This window comes from Pelodiscus sinensis, chromosome 4, assembly GCF_052426305.1.
Source record: "Pelodiscus sinensis isolate ZL-2025 chromosome 4, ASM5242630v1, whole genome shotgun sequence".
NCBI classification, from domain to species: Eukaryota; Metazoa; Chordata; order Testudines; family Trionychidae; genus Pelodiscus; species Pelodiscus sinensis.
In genome coordinates, this window is record NC_143055.1 from 50,163,924 (window position 1) to 50,180,391 (window position 16,468).

A 16,468-nucleotide genomic window follows, 5' to 3' on the forward strand; every position below is an offset into this window, starting at 1 on the left:
AGGCTCCAGCCATCTTCACTGGACTTTGAAGCAGCGTGTAAATGCATGATTCTTGTGATGTATATTTAAGGTGGAACACAAAACTTGCATTCCTGAACTCACAAAAGTAATTGGAAGTTTCTATAAGTGTGGAAATGTACTGGCATAATACTATTGGTATTATTATATTGCTATAGTCATAGCAATATAAATCCCCATGTGGACATGCTTAGTACAGAATAAGAGTGTCATCTTATGGTTTTTTCATAATGTTTTTAGAGTGAGGTAAGCTAAACATGGGGAGCTACACTGGTATAACTACAGCGGTATCATTATGCCAGTAAATATCTCTGTGAAGACAAATCCTTAGACACAGAACCTTAGACTGTTAGTACTTTGAGGCATGGACTGGCTTTTTGTACTGTATGTCACCTAGCGCAGTGGTCTAGGACTGAGTTTCCTGAGTGCTTATGCTGTATAAATAATAATTATACCTGTGATCAGGCAGATGAACCAATGATAGGTGGGCAACACAGCCCCTTTCCATTCAGAAATACTACTCTTCTGCTACAGTTTTAGTTTTTACAATATTTTTGATCATTTTTTTAAGTATGTGGCAAGGACAACTGCAAGTTAGTACTTGGATATTTTTCAGAAAGCACTACAAAGTTATAGTGTTTGCCAAAAAGGTCTCCCTACATTTATTATTTTAGTAAAAAATTCAATGTTAGTTTTAGACACAATTCTTTTTTATATATAACAAACAGGGCAATTCCTAGCATTTACAATCCTGTGGTTCACTGAGCATGTTTCCAGGATTAATTTTGACTTTCCAAGGTCAACTTTACACTGATCAATGTAAGAAAATTGTGGAAAAGATTACTTTATGAAAACATATAAACTTAACCGCTCTTTAACAAAAAGAACAAACTACAGAGCTTTCACCAGATTCAGCACTATTCAGGATAACTTGTCAGCATTTGGCTTTTGTGCACATCAGTGATGGAATAATCCATAGGAAATCCTCATGCTTACTCACATCCCTAACCACCACAGACAATTCAAGCGATTCATATTCTTTCTTTAGATTTTAATTTCAAACCTACTGTTTTCTCATTGCAATAAAATATAAACTCACCTGTTATTTTCTGCAGCAAGATAGATAGTTCTGGTTCATCACAAAAAGCCTGCACTAGTGCCATTTTCACTTCTTCTTCAGCTTTATCCAGTTCTTTTCCAGCTTTGATTTCCCCAACCACAGAGTAAATGTACACCAGCAACACAAGGAAGTCTTCAGAGGTATAGTCATTAGCTGTCCTTTCATTATGAGACTTGATCATAGGCAACAACTGGTTCAAAACATTGGGTATCTCAGATTCACCGATATTCTGAAAATAGAGAAGAGAAGGTCTTGGTTTCCCTAATACAAACAGGTAATTTTTGTCACCATCAGACAGATGCTGCTGTCTACACGTGGGAATAGTTCTTCTGCACGGCTGCCCATGTATTCTCAGGTTGTTCTTGAAGACTGCTGCTTCCACACTGCCGCATCATTGTTTTAAACAAATCCAAGCACCATCTCCTTCATTACTCCATGAACTAATCTTTATGGAGCAATTGCATAATCTTGCCCCTCTCTTTCTGTTATTCCCGTCATTGCACCAAGTTTGTAAGTTCCTTGGGGCAAGGATTGTGTCCGCTCACCTGAGCCTAGCACAGTCAGGGGCCAAACATAGGGGAGGGGAAGGGTACACTTTCCCATGGGTCTTGCCCAACTGGCAAATTCTGGTATGTGTGGGGGAAGGAGCCCATGTTACATGTTTGTACAGGCCTGAAATAAGGATGTTAAGTATCAGGTAAATGACTAATCAAATAGCTGATGCATTTTTGCACTGACTATTCCAGTGTTTCCCAAATGGTGTTTCGCCGAACCCCGGAGTTCTGTGAAGTGAAAATAAGGGTACTGCGAGAAATTTCATTACAACAACATTTTACAATTTAAAAAAAATGTGATTTTTGTTTTTAAATATGTGCAATTAAACTAAATGTTGATCTCATGACCTTGTTTAGCATTTGTTTATTATTATCCTTACTTTTTTGTGGTCTACTTTTTCAGCTCCATATATTAGACTGTTATTAGGGGTTTCGTAAAATTCTTTCAAGTTTAAAAGGGTTCAGTGGCCAAATAAAATTGGGAAACACTGGACTATTCGATTAGTTGATAGAGCACCTCCCTCTTTGAAGTGTAGCAACAGCCCTAGGGTTGCTACACTTCAAAGAAGAAAGTGCCAAAGCCCGGGGTCAGCTGGATTTCCACGCTGACCCTGGGTTATGTGTGGTGCTGCCGCTTTGAAATGCCACAAGGAGCCCCCCACTTCCTCTATATGATTTGCTTATCGAATAGTTAACTAGTCGTTCACATCCCTAGCCTGAAAAAAATCATTCTTGGACCTTGAGTACACTCTTGGGAGTACTTGCAGAGTAACACATTCCTCAACGTAAGTAACGTGACGACTCAAGCCGAAAAAAAGATTCTGTCTACGCACTGAATATTTTCCTGTTAGAGTTTATTTCAGAAACAATTACTACGTAACACACATGCACACACACACACAATATCTTAAAGAAGCATTTTTCAACTGAAAAAGTTCAATATTCTAAAGACAGGAAATGCCAGAATTAAAGTTGCCTGTGCTGCTTCAATTTAACTTCCAGTTGCATATGTGTAAGGATAGTTTTCCGCCCCTCCGCTGAGCACGGTCAGTCACTCCGTGAGGACGGCACATGTGCTATCTAGTCAGCACTATGAACTGGGAGGGACTGAAGCATACTCCATGAGGACAAAGCTTCAAATGCTCAAGAAGTCTCTACTAAGCATGTGCAAACTAAAATTTTTCAAAGACTTACAACTTGGGAAAAATATGAACCTGGATCTGCCTCATTCTAGTCAGGCACAGCAAAAAAACTAGAAATAATCCAGTTCTTGGTGATTTTTTTTATTATTAGCTTAGCTTTAATTCGCTAAAATTCACTGTGTTTGGAAAGCAGTATCTTTTTGGTGTTACAAATTATTTCACATGCATGTATCCATTGTTACCATTCATCCTAAAATGGAAGAAAAAACAACTGAAGAAAAACAGTTGTAAAGAGCTTCATGGAGGAAGCCATCTGTTGTGCACAACAGCAATCTTTTATTGGTCTCACAACCACCAATAAAAAAAAAAAGAGACAAAAAATTTTAAATAGGATATGTTCTTTTTTGCACGCACCCTGTTCAGGTATACAAGTCCTCCAAAACAGAGGTGTTGCCTGGGGACATACAAAACAGAGCATGCTCACCTCCTAGTTGAGAGCACACACAGGAATTAAAAATAACTGTGTGTAAAATTGCACACAAACTAGATTTAAATTTTGGTCCAGACTTTTAAAGATATTTAGGCATTGTGATGCACCATATTGCAAAACCTAACTGATGTAGAAATCTATGTCTCATTGTCAAATGTGATTTAGGCACTTAGGAGTCTTTAAATATCTTTAAAAACAGAGGCCTTTCCACCTATTTTTACACATTTACTAAAGAAAGGAGGACAAACTAAACATCTCCAAGGAAAAAGGAAATAAATAATAATTTAAGCAGCTACAATCAACTGCTAAGTTCAAAATATGCATTTAGATTTTTGTGTTATGATCTATTTTGATTTTTTTTTTAATCTCTGGAGAAATGACCTTATAGTGGATTTCAAATTTAAATGCCAAATTTAAGAGACTATTTTGTGTAAACAGGCCAGTTGGACTGTAACCTGCATGAAATAAGGGCCAAGTCACCTCTTTTCCAAGCAAAATACTGCAGGGAGTTGGAAAATCTGTCTCAAACAAAATCCTAGCAGTTTGTCATTATCTAACCACCTCTAATGATTAAGGAGCTCTCTGTGCCTTTTTACAATCAATCAATTACACTGACTGAATAGCCCCTAAAACAAAAGTTTTAAAAATGCAACTGCCCATGACCCAAATTTCCTGCTGGTAATGTTGGCCTCAAGTTAGCCCTGTTTGTCGATTCCCAAGGGAGCCAATAAAAACAGGTCAATCCTAAATTTGCCAAAGGCTCCATAAAGAACATTCACAATGTTCAAGTCGGCACCATCTTAGAATCAGACTTACCACTCTCTCCTTAGTTGCACAGCTTGGATATTTTTTAACTCTGATTGAACACTTTCAGACTCCAGAGAGTTTATTAGTAATAGATTTTTCCCCTCTTTCCTCTCACCTCTTTCTGTCTGTCTTTCTATTTTAAAACTTGAGATGAGCAATAATTTACTGTCCCTAAAGGCAAATGAACTGATGTCACTTTGCTGACTTCTACTAAGGGTCTGTTTTTGGAAGACCGGAAAATATAGGAAAAAGTAAAAATACAGTTTTCAGTTTCCAAAGTGTGAACATGATATCGTTCTTCAAAAACAACACTAAATCCAACTTCAAGAATCTACACCATTGACGAGGGAGTATAATAATAAAATGAATAATATTTTGTACTCCTGTAGAACCTTTCAACCAAGGACAATTACTGAAAATATTAATGAAACCCATGCACTTCTTGTCCAGTAGGCATCGGTATATACCTTTTATAGTTTGGGAAACTGAAGTGCAGAGGGGTTGTAGTGACTTAGATCACAAAATTAAGGCGAGAACTCAAGGCCATGGCTAACCCACAGATTACACTACAGAATTAAAATTGCTTAGGAGGGGTGAACACAGAGACAAGCATTTCATCTATTTTCTGTAACAGATAACACTATGTAGATAAACTACTTTATTATGCCACTACTCAAGTGGTTTTTAATTTAAAATGTAAAGAATGTTTTATTCTTTTAATGCTACTTAAAGGGTTACTTTGGAATATAAAATATAGACTCATAACTGCAAGTAGCTAATTAAAAGAATTATATCTAAGACCAGCAGAAAAAGTGTAAATGCTTGAGTCTCCATTCATTTATTGTCACACACTCAACACCACAAAAAAAGAATGGCGATTTACATTGTGACATACCCAGACGAGCTGGCTGCTGCAATCTAATGGAGGGAAAGTATGTTGGGCTCTGGGTGCATAGTTTCCTCTTTCCCGAGTAAACAGGGCTGAGCCTAGTGGATCATAATCAGGCAAGGCACTGGGGCCAATTAAGAGCTTACGGGAAGCAGCAGGCTAATCAGGACACCTGCAGCCCATTAAGACCTGCTGGGGCTTGTTTATAAAGCCTCCCTGTAGGGAGGCAGAAGTCTAAGATCTGAGAGTGAGAGGAGTTCTGAGTGAGAGCTGAGGACTGCGAATAAGGTAGAGTGCTGTGGAGGAGCAAAACAAACTTGCTCAGGTTCCAGAGGAAAGGTACTGGGAGGGATTGTTTAGAGAAGTGGCCAAGGGAAAAAGCTGCCTAACTTGGAGCAGAATAAACCATGTCAGTTGCAACTGCCTTAGGATCCCTGGGCTGCAACCAGGAGTAATGGGTGTGCCCACGTTCCCCACAATCCTCATCGTGCCAATAAAGAGTCTCCCCCTGAAAAGAGAGACCAGGACTATGGAGGGGTTTTCACTCCAAACTGTGGACTAGCCTATGATCAGTATGGCTCAGTAAGCTGTGACCCTTGCCTCTAGAAAAGAGGCTGTGTGGAAAGTCACAGTGAGTCTCTGGGGCAGATACTGTCCACCAGAAGTGCAGGACCGTTGGGGCATGGAGTTATTATATAAGATCTTTGCAATATAAGATCTTATAGAAGACCTTTTCAATATGTACAAAGTAAATCGGATCACAGAAGCTAGAGCAGGAAAATACTAGGCCACCCAATCCCTCACAAATCCATAGCATTAGATGGCCTGTGTATATTTTGTATATTTAACAGAGGTTTGTTTGTGTTAATAACAAAGGTGGACAGGAAAGATTAGCGAGTGGTGGGATGACTAGAAGCTGAGATAGTTTTTTCTGTTTCCTCTTTGGCAGTAAAAAATTGTCAAGAAGTGAACCTTTCCACGCCCCCAAATTAAGACAGTCAAAATAATTTATAATAAGTATTCTCCAAAGGCAAAAGTATATATTTCTCTTTTGATATGAGCTCTAAAGTACCATAACGTTCAGTGCAATATAATCAGATGAACAACTGATGTGTTCAGTTTCCTTAAGTTGCAATACATGATTTATAATGTCCCACCCACTTTTCAGCTGGTTTTTATAAAAAGTTTTAGATGGGAAATTTAAGATGCAGTTGAATAATAGAACTCAACAATATCACCTACAGATTCAAGTTTAAAATTGGCATAGTTCAGGTCTGCACAACATACGGCTTGAGGGCTGCATGCGGCTTGAAGGGGCTCACAGTGTGGCTCGCAACGACTTTCAGAAATAATATTTCCTCCCTCCTCTCTTCTGCTTTCCTCTACTCCCCTTTTGAATGCGGCACTTTCATGTGCTGGCACCTCTTCCCCTGACATCAAGGATGCACGCACGCTCTGGCCCAACCCTACGCCCGCATGCAGCCCCGCCCCCGCTTCCGGCTCCCGTCCCAGGACTCAGCGCCCTTGCACACCGCTCGGCTGGGTGGCCGCTTGTGTGGCGCAGACCGCCATCAGAAAGCCACGCTCCCCGTGTGGCGGGTTCTCTTCACCGCCGGGAAGCGGCCCCACCCCGTCACAGCTCGCCAGCTGGTAAAATCTACGCCCCATTGATATTATAACTTGTATCAGAGGGAACAAGTTTTGCACCGTGAGATATTTCTTCTCTTTGTGTGTGAATTTATTTACTGTGAGTGTTTCCCTTGTGTGTGAATTTATTCAACAAAATCTATGGCTGCGTGCTGAAGCTAGGTGGTGCAAGGTTTTTTTTTTTTTTGTATGCCCGACACACGTGGGTGTTTTGGGGTTTTTTTGTGCTTGACAAAAAATTTTAGCCCGCATGTTCGGTATTTTTGGGGAGAGCATCTGGCAACCCTACTTGCGGCCCGCAGCTGTGTTCTTTGGAGTAATATGGCCCTCGCCGCTTTCCGAGTTGTGTAGGCCTGGCATAGTTCATATTTTTGCAGTTTTAATTTTGACTGATGTTTAATTTATTATCTCTTTGTAGCTTATGTCAACAGACTTTGTAAGTGCAGGCGGCCTCCGATTTATGACTGCCCAATTTACAACCCCCCCACATTTACGACCATTATTTTCATGTGAGATAGCTCCTAAAAACCTCCAGTTTACGTCCGCAGCTCGTATTTATGATGGCATACAATGCAAACTCCATGCATCATCCTAAAACAAGAAATGCACAAGGTCAGTCAGAATCGCCAGTATGCAGCTGCCACTTGAACTGCATGCGTATCCACCACATTGGTCTTCACTTTTTCGTTCTTTTTGTGCATTATTTGAACTGTTTAGTTTTCCTCCATTTCCATAGTCAATTTTGGTATTTTTAGGGTATGAAAGGGGTTTCCAGGAATGAAACTGTCATTTATAACATTGCACCTACCGGAAATAAGGGTTCGACTTACGACGGCTTGACTTAGACGGTTCTCCAGGAACCAATTAGGTCCTAAGTGCAAGGCTCGCCTGTGTAAACTGATACAAATAGCTTTTGTCCGTGTCCCATGTATGTAGAATGGATTTTTTCAGAAGAACTAGTCAATGACAACTCTGTCATAAGCAACTCAAGTTTGTGATACTCTGTGGTCTTCAAGTTTTCTGTTGCTACTGCTTGGTCTTCTTTTGCTTATTTTCAGAACAGATAGCTTTACAACCCTTTCCCGCTCCCTTCCCTGCCCCCGCCACCAAAAAAAACAAAACAACAATACCCCAAAACCAAACCAGAACACAAGCACATACTTTAAAGAGGACTGCATTATCATCCTGCCATATACCTAAAGACCATATTTTCAATTTGTGAAAAGGAATACCACTTATTTGTAACATGTCAGTGTGGTTCATGAAGGCTACAGTTCTTCCCATCTCCATCTTCATCCAAGCATTTAGATCAAATGAAGAGAGTTCAGTATACACTCCAAAGAAGTCACCATATTAAAAATGATGGCTACATTGCAGAACTCCTAGGACATGCATATACAGAGTCCCACAAACCCCCAAGAGTGGGCAGATCTTCAAAGTTGACTGAGAATGTGTCTCAGTGATCATTAGAGGGAACCATGTAGGTTTGGGATGGAATGGCACTGTCCTCCTTAGAGAGCATCAAGACCCCTTCATCCACAAGGAACACCTTTTCACTCCTCTTCTACTATGCCTATGGCAGTTCCATGGAAGCTACTGCAGTGGTAGCCTCAGTAAGAACAGAGAGCAAGTTAGTATAAGCAGGAACTCACTCCCTTCAGCTGCTCAGGCAGCCATAACTCCAGAGATGCTCCAGATCTATGCAACACATGGAGATTTGGCTTATTAGAATGTAGCTCCCCATGAGCCTCCTACTCTCATTAAACAAATCAGGATTTACCCCTTAAAAGAGTGACTGCAATGAGCTACATCTAGTGTGACTTACACTAACAAAACATTCAAAATAAGATCTTATCAAGTAAATTATGCTTCTCACGATAAACACAAGCCACTGAAGTTAATTATTTATGCACTCTTCTATAAATAAAATTATCTTCTTTATATCTTTGAATTTTAAAATGCTTGAAGAAGGGCAGGATGGAAGGGAGCAAAAAAGAAACGGGAAGTCAAAAACTTTATACAGACGCACACGTAAAAAGTCTTTAAAAATATAGTTCTTTACCATCTGGTGACTCAACCTAAAAGGGTCTAAATGTGAGACAAAATTATTCACACAGGAAATTCAAAATGAGGATGAATTCTCCTCTTTAGTTAAAATATATTTGGCTTGTGCCTCTCTGATATTAATAATTTTCAGCAAATATTACCAAATTTCAGTGGAACGTAGTTAAATTTGGGTCTAATCTGATAACGTGCTTATAGCGAGGAACTGTGAGAGGTAGGTACTCGCTCCCACCTCTAACATTTTTTTTTTTAATTTCAGAAGCCTTTCCATTATACCCTAAACTGCAGGGTCTTTTCCCAAATTCAGTTTCCCTGTTTAATCTGGTAAAATATTAAGGACATTCTGACCATGCCCTCACTTCTCTTAGGGTATGTCTACATTACCCTCCTAATTCGAAATAGGAGGGTAATGTAGTCATACCGCAATTGCAAATGAAGCCCGGGATTTGAATTTCCCGGGCTTCATTTGCATAAAGCCGGCCGGCGCCATTTTTAAATGCCGGCAGTTCGAACCCCGTGCCGCGCAGCTACACGCGGCACGGAGTAGCTAGTTCGGATTAGGCTTCTAATTTGCTACACGCGGCACGGGGTTCGAACTGCCGGCATTTAAAAATGGCGCCGGCCGGCTTTATGCAAATGAAGCCCGGGAAATTCAAATCCCGGGCTTCATTTGCAATTGCGGTATGACTACATTACCCTCCTATTTCGAATTAGGAGGGTAGTGTAGACATACCCTTAATGTCTGAGATTGAATACAAGAGATCAGTCAGGGCCCTAAGTACTGAGTAGGGAAACGATCACAAACGCAGGACAATTAACTTCCTTTTTTCAACCCCAGGTTTACACTAGGGTAAAACTGACATGCTCCTACTTTTTAAATCGAATAGAGAAAAAGCCCAATCCCAGCAGTTGAGGAAATAGAAGGGAAGCAGATGAGGAATCCAGCAACCTTGCAGTGGCTTGAAGGCATAGAAGTGGTAGGTTCTACTGAAGAAGGCCATTTCCAGGTAGAAAGACACACATATCTAAGCGTGAAGGCAGTGATGATGTATTATATAGATACTGATGTATTATATAGTATATAGATGACTGAGGTCATAACTGATACGCATGATGCTCTTGCAGCCCGTAAAGATAGAATGATGCCTCTGGTGAAAGGCAAAGCTTGTGGCATGATGATCCTCAAGCTGAGGCTGACCCCTCTATCTTTACTCTTATTGCCTTCTGGAGGCAGCACCTTAAGTTGTCAATCCTGCCTTCTCTCCTAACGCTGGGTGCTTACTTTCCATATAGCCCTTTAAATGCTGGCACTAAGAACCAAACACTGAAAACTTGAGATTCAGGTTCCCCACTCTCATTTCCTCTCCAGTGAAACTTTGCTGGAAACCCATATTATGGCATAGATAAAGGCTAACCTGTCAGGGAATGCTGGTTCCTGTCTGCCCTCCTGTTTCCTCTTACAAGCATCACCGTCCCTGATAATGGTACATACAATTTCAAATTAAACTGGTACATGACATTTAAAATACAAACACAATCACTCAGACTGGAGATTTAATTGAAGAAGGAAAAATGTTGATTGGGGCACAAAGAAAGTGCTGACACACTTTAATAACGAGGCTTTAGTGCTGAACCAGTAACTCGTGATCTCTATTCCCAGCTCTGACACTAAATCACAGTATATTAAATTGAGAATGTCAATAAACTAGTTCAGCCAGAATTTTCAGAAGAGTCAGCACCTAGTGGCTCCTAACGAACACTTCTGAAAATCCAACTACTTCTTTACTTGTTTAAATGGGAGCCGAGAACATTTAAAAATCTGGCCCCATATGGTGCAGATGCCACATGAAATAAGAAAATTGCCTGCGGTAACCTTACAAGCCTGATGTCATAATGAAAATGCTTTACAGTCTTAATTAGTGGAAAATGAAAAATGCCTTGGAATTCACAGACCAAACTGGAAAAAAATGTAATTTCAAATGTCCTTGAAAATTAAAAATAGTGAAAAATTTAGGCAAAACTTCAAAGAATTTCAATTAAGAAATGCTGCTATAGTACAACATTGTAATTCTAGTTAAGGAACCTCACGCACCCATTCTCCACTCTAAGCTAGGCTCCTTGCATGAATGACTTCTGTTATACACCATGGTCACGTTTCATGGTGAGAAGAGGTGGTTGCATCATGGGAGGCCACAGTCTTAGGGAACATCTAGACTACATTTTAATTTCAAAAGAGGATATGCAAATTCAGCAGGAATCTGCATATCTTCTTCCGATCACATTTTTGAAAGAGGATCTTTTGAAAGTGAAAGTAGTCTGGATGCAGTTTTTTCGGAAAAAATCCCTTTTTCAAAAAACTGCGTAAACCTCCCCCTTTTTTTTAAAAAGGAAGAGCGGGGTTTTTTTTTTTTTCCTTTCTTTCAAAAAAAGGCTTTTCCCCCCGAAAAAAACTGCATCCAGACTACTTTCATTTTCAAAAGATCATCTTTTGAAAATGCAATTGAAAGAAGATATGCAAATATCCTACAGAATTTGCATATCCTCTTTCGAAAGTAAAACGTAGTCTAGACATGCCCTTAGTGAATGATGCAAAATGCAGTCAGGCTGGGACACCCCAGAGGAGAACGAGGATATGAGGAGACTGAATTTAATTCCCATAAGGCACCAAAGTAGCACAACTAAATCCAAATATTTTGTTTTCTGATGAAATATTTCTGTTTTCTAGTGTTTAGTTTAAAAAAATTGTGGTGAGCAGAAAGTTTTAGCAAAAACTTCCATATAGTCAAAGATCCAATTTTCTACCAAAATATTGTTTAGATGAAAAATGTTTAGACAGTCCTACTCTGTGCAACAGAGTCTAATTTAAACAACAAAAGATTTTTTAACAAATGAGCTTTATTAATAAACTGTTCTTAACCGGTCTTGTCTCATCCAAGTTTGCCACCTGACATAGTCGTGATAAATGAGTGGAATTCTATTGACTTCTATAGAGCTACATCAATTTACATCATCTGAAGATCCTGCCTCTTGTAGCTATTTAAAGCCTGATAAAGAAAAAAAATATAGAAAAGAATACTGGACCATTAATGTTACTTGTGTTTACTGTATAACAGTGACCTTTCAAAGGGAAATGGAAACTCACTTCACAAAGCTACAAGTATTAAACTTAAAAACTTCTGGCAGCAATTTTCTTGTGTCTAGTACAATTCCAGTCACATAAATAATAGTTAAAACACAAAAACAATGAAAATGTTTGAAACAAGATGCTCAAGCTACAACATTTTGTTACAAAATGATGGAACAGTACTTTGAGTTAAAGACAGATCTAGCTCATCTTCATGCCTGAAAAAGAGTATTTGCAGATTTGGTTATACTGTATAACCAGTATGGAAGTGTATTTCATTATATTTTTTACCTAGTTTCCAGAGGCCATACCAAACACTTTTTTAACAGTATAATTAATATTGCCCTTTAGTTCCTCGCTCTTCCACCTCGCTCTCCCTGACTCTCCAGAACTCCCCAATTGTTTAAGTGGCAATTTCCTGCTTTCATTAAAGTCACATAATCTTCAATCATTTCTTGTTTCTTTAGTTACATACCTGTCAGATTCAGTTGTTAATTGTTATACCATACCTGAAAGGCTTAAACATGTGTTCTAATAAAAAATGAAATACCCTTAGTTATCCAACACAAAGGTTTTTAATAAACTTACAACTAACTAACCTGCTAGTGGACACAGTATAAGAAGCAATCTCTCTCAACGAGTTATGCTGTCTGGCAATGTATCACTGTATCATAACGTCCAGTTTCTCTTGGACTCTCTTTGGAAACAATACAAGTTTGCAGCTGTGTTAAGATAGTTTAATGAGTTCATGGGGGCCCAATAGCAACAGGATGTTAAAAAAAGAGAGATAAAATAAGTCTGGATTTTATTAGGCAAATCTCTGCAAGCATAAGAACAATTTTAAGCAAAACCCTGAGGGTATGTCTACACAGCAATAAAACACCCGCGGCTGGCCCATGTCAGCTGACTTGGGCTTGTGAGGCTCATACAGTGAAGCTATAAAACTGCAGTGGAGACAGCTCAGGGCAGGCTGGAGCCAGAGATCTGGGATACCATGAGGGGAGAAAATCCCAGAACCAAGGTTCCAGCCCAAACCTGGACATCTACACTATAATTTTCTAGCCATGCAGCATGAGCCCCATGACCCAAGTCAGTAGACAGAGACCAGCCATGGATGTTTTATTGAAGCACAGACATATCCTGAATGTTCAACAGAAGAGAATCATCTACCAGGAAAGAGTTAATGAAGGTTTAAGTCCAACCCTGCTAGGTCAAAAGCCTTTAGCCAGGATTGTTTTCCGCAGGGCATGCTTGGAGTAACGATGACTCAGCAAATTGATCAAATCTGTCAGAAATATGGGAGGAAGCAACATGTGAACTACTGGCTGTAAGGAGCTACATCACTGGTGGGGAAGAAGCTTCCAGTGGACCAAATCTGGCTCATCAAGCCACCAGATCTGGCCTGTGGTCACCTCGCCAGAACCCTTGGGCAGAGAACAGCTCACTTAAAAACCAGCTGCTCTCTGCTCTGGATGGCCAGACAGGGAGATGGGAGACTTCTCATGCTGTTTCTGCCCCCACCTGCTAACAAAATATCTCAGCTCCCATTGCCTAATCTCGCAGTTTCTGGCCAATAGGAGCTGAGATTTTTGCTGGGAGCAGGGGCAGTGTGGGAAGCCTTCTCTCTTCCCGCCTCACGCCTGGAGCAGAGCCATGTCGAGCAGCGAGCAGCCTGCAGCAGACAGTCAGACTCAACTTTCCGCAGGTAAGTTCTTCCCAGCCAGAGTCTGCCTCTGGTACACATCCCCTCTCTCTCCTCTGACCACCTGTCCCAGGCCACCACACAAACTCTCTGTGCCCCTCTTCCTTCTTCTCGCAGGTCACAACTCCCTCCCAGATCCTGCACACCTCCCATAGGCCAGAATCCTCTCCCGCATCCATGCCCCCTCCCTAACACTGAACCCCATTCCCCTGACTCAGGTCACCACCCAAACTCTTTGCACCCCCTTCATCCAGGTCACAGCATTATTATGACTGGGGCAGGTGACCAAAGCCCACAAACTGAAGAACATGGAGACCTGGGAGAAGACTCAGAAATGGGAGGGAGTGTAGGCTATAATAGCAGAGAAAAAGGAGGGACAAGGCAGACTGGGAGGCAAGATCAAATCAGTATCCTAGATGCCTATATACAAATGCAGGAAGTATGGGTAATAAGCAGGAAGAACTTGAAGTGTTAATAAATTAACACAACTATGACATTGTTGGTATCACAGAAACTTGGTGGGATAATACACATGATTGGAATATTGGCATAGAAGAGTACAGCAGACTCAGGAAGGATAGGCGGGGAAAAAAGGGAGGAGGTGTTGCCTTATATATTAAATATATACACACTTAGACTGAGGTGGAGATGGACGTAGGAGAGAGATATTTTGAGAGTCTCTGTGTTAGGTTAAAAGAGGTAAAAACAAGGGTGATGTCATGCTAGGGACTACTATAGACCACCTACCCAGATGGAAGAGGTGGATGAGGCTTTTTTTAAACAACTAACAAAATCATCCAAAGCGCAGGATTTGGTGGTGATGGGGGACTTCAACTATCCAGACATATGTTAGGAAACTAATACAGCTGGGCACAGACTATCCAAAAAGTTCTTGGACTGCATTGAAGACAATTTTTTATTTCAGAAGGTTGAAAAAGCTGCTATGGGAGAAGCTGTTCTTGATCTGATTTTAACAAATAGGGAGGAACTAGTTGGTAATTTGAAAATGAAAGGCAGAGTGGGTGAAAGTGATCATGCCTCACTATTTATCATTTTTTCAAGATTATTTATGAATATGTTGAACAACAACTAGTCCCCACACAGATCTCTAGGACATCCTATTTATCCGTCTGCATTCTAATAACTTACCATTTATTTTTACCTTTTGTTTCCTGTCTTTTAACCAGTTACTGATCTATAAGAGGACCTTCCCTCTTATCTGACAACTAAGTCTCTGATTTAGTGAAGTGTATTTTTAAGAAAAGTCATGGGCAGGTCATGAGCAATAAACAAAACTTCATGATCCCTGACCTGTCCGTAACTTGCACTATAAATACCCCTAGCTAAATCTTAGCTAGGGACCACTGCTCAGGGGAGCCAGAGAGAGAGCTGGGGAGCACCAAAGGGACTGCTACTCAGTGGAAGACCTGGGATAGTGCACTGCTCTGGAGGAAATGTGGGCAGCAAAGCACCAGCTGTCAGGGATTGCAGATTAGTGAGTGCCCCAAGTGCCCCTAGGACTGTATCTCTCCGTACCCCCAGCTGTTCTTGCTGTCGCCAGGACTGTTGCTTGTGCAGACCCTGGGGCCAAATGACTAGGGCTGCCCAAGCAGCAGCCAATGTGCCTGGCCCTGGGGCAGCTCCAGAAGTGGCTGGCTGTAGATCACCTTCAATAGAGCTGTTCTTTGGGGGAGGGAGTAGAAAAATAGGAACTGAGGTGTTGGTTTAATGCTCTACTCCTGAGGGAATTTTTTTTGCATATTGATTGTTACAGACATCTTTACTGACAGGCATTTTTATATAAATTACCAAAAAAAATTGAAAGTGGTGTAATTATATAGTGTTATTTTGACAAATAAAATAAACAGAATGTTAAAGTAATTGTGCACAGAATTATTATTTTTGGCATAGAATTTCCCCAGCAATATCGGTTACATGTACATTTTGACACACAAATCTTTTTGAGAGTCACTGCAATCCAAAATATATTCCCTCATTCCTTAAATACTGCCTGCATTGCTTGTTCCTTGAGAGATAACTTTGCATTTGGCTGTATTAAAACACAGTTTGTTTAAAACTGACCAATTTGCCATGCAAGCCTATTCTCGTGATTGTCATCTTCATGAAACTCTGCCAATCTTTTGTCATCCGCAAATTTAACCAGCAACTGGTTGAATGGCAATTAAGTGAAACTACAGTAAAAAACACAGTTATCAGAGACCTAGATTAACACAATGTGTTAAGGTACAGGCAACATATTTTTTGTAAAGTGAAATCATGCCTCACTAATCTACCAGCATTCTTTAAGGCGGTCAACAAACATGGATAATGGTGATACAATGAAGGTAATATATTTTGGCTTTCAGAAAGCCTTTGACATTGCATCAGTAGAGACCATGAGAGACAAACCAATGTTATGGGTAATGTTCTATGTCTGTCACAGAGGTCGCAGAAGTCACAGATTCATTTGGGACCACCTGATTAAGACTCAACTGAAATATTATCTCTAGTCTCAGACATCACATTTCAGGAACGATGTGGACAAATTGGTGAAAGTCCATAGGAGATCTAGAAAAATTATTAAAGGCCTAGAAAACACAATCTATGAAGGAAGACTGAAAAAAATGGGTTTGTTTAGTTTGAAGAAGAGAAGGCAGAGAGAGGACATGACAACTATTTTTGAGTACATAAAAGGTTATTACACGGAAGAGGAAAAAATGTTTGTTAACCTTTGAGGATAGGACAACAAGCAATGAGCTAAATTTCACTAAGGAGAGCTTTAGGTTGGACATTAGCCCTAAGATTCTATAATACACACATCAGACTGGACAATCTAATGATCCTGTTTGGCCTCCAGAGCTATGAAACTACAATAATAAATGCTCTAGAAATAAGTATTAAATATATAAAT

General features: G+C 40.2%; 1 protein-coding gene across 2 annotated transcripts in view; it reads right to left on the minus strand.

Moving 5' to 3' along the window:
- SCFD2 (sec1 family domain containing 2) overlaps positions 1–16,468 on the minus strand; it is a 303,862-nt gene that overhangs the window by 188,783 nt on the left and 98,611 nt on the right. For both annotated transcript variants that reach the window (XM_006113517.5, XM_075930434.2), the window contains exon 5: positions 1,118–1,367. In XM_006113517.5, the coding sequence (XP_006113579.3) occupies positions 1,118–1,367 (250 nt within the window). The remainder of the gene's footprint in view (positions 1–1,117; positions 1,368–16,468) is intronic.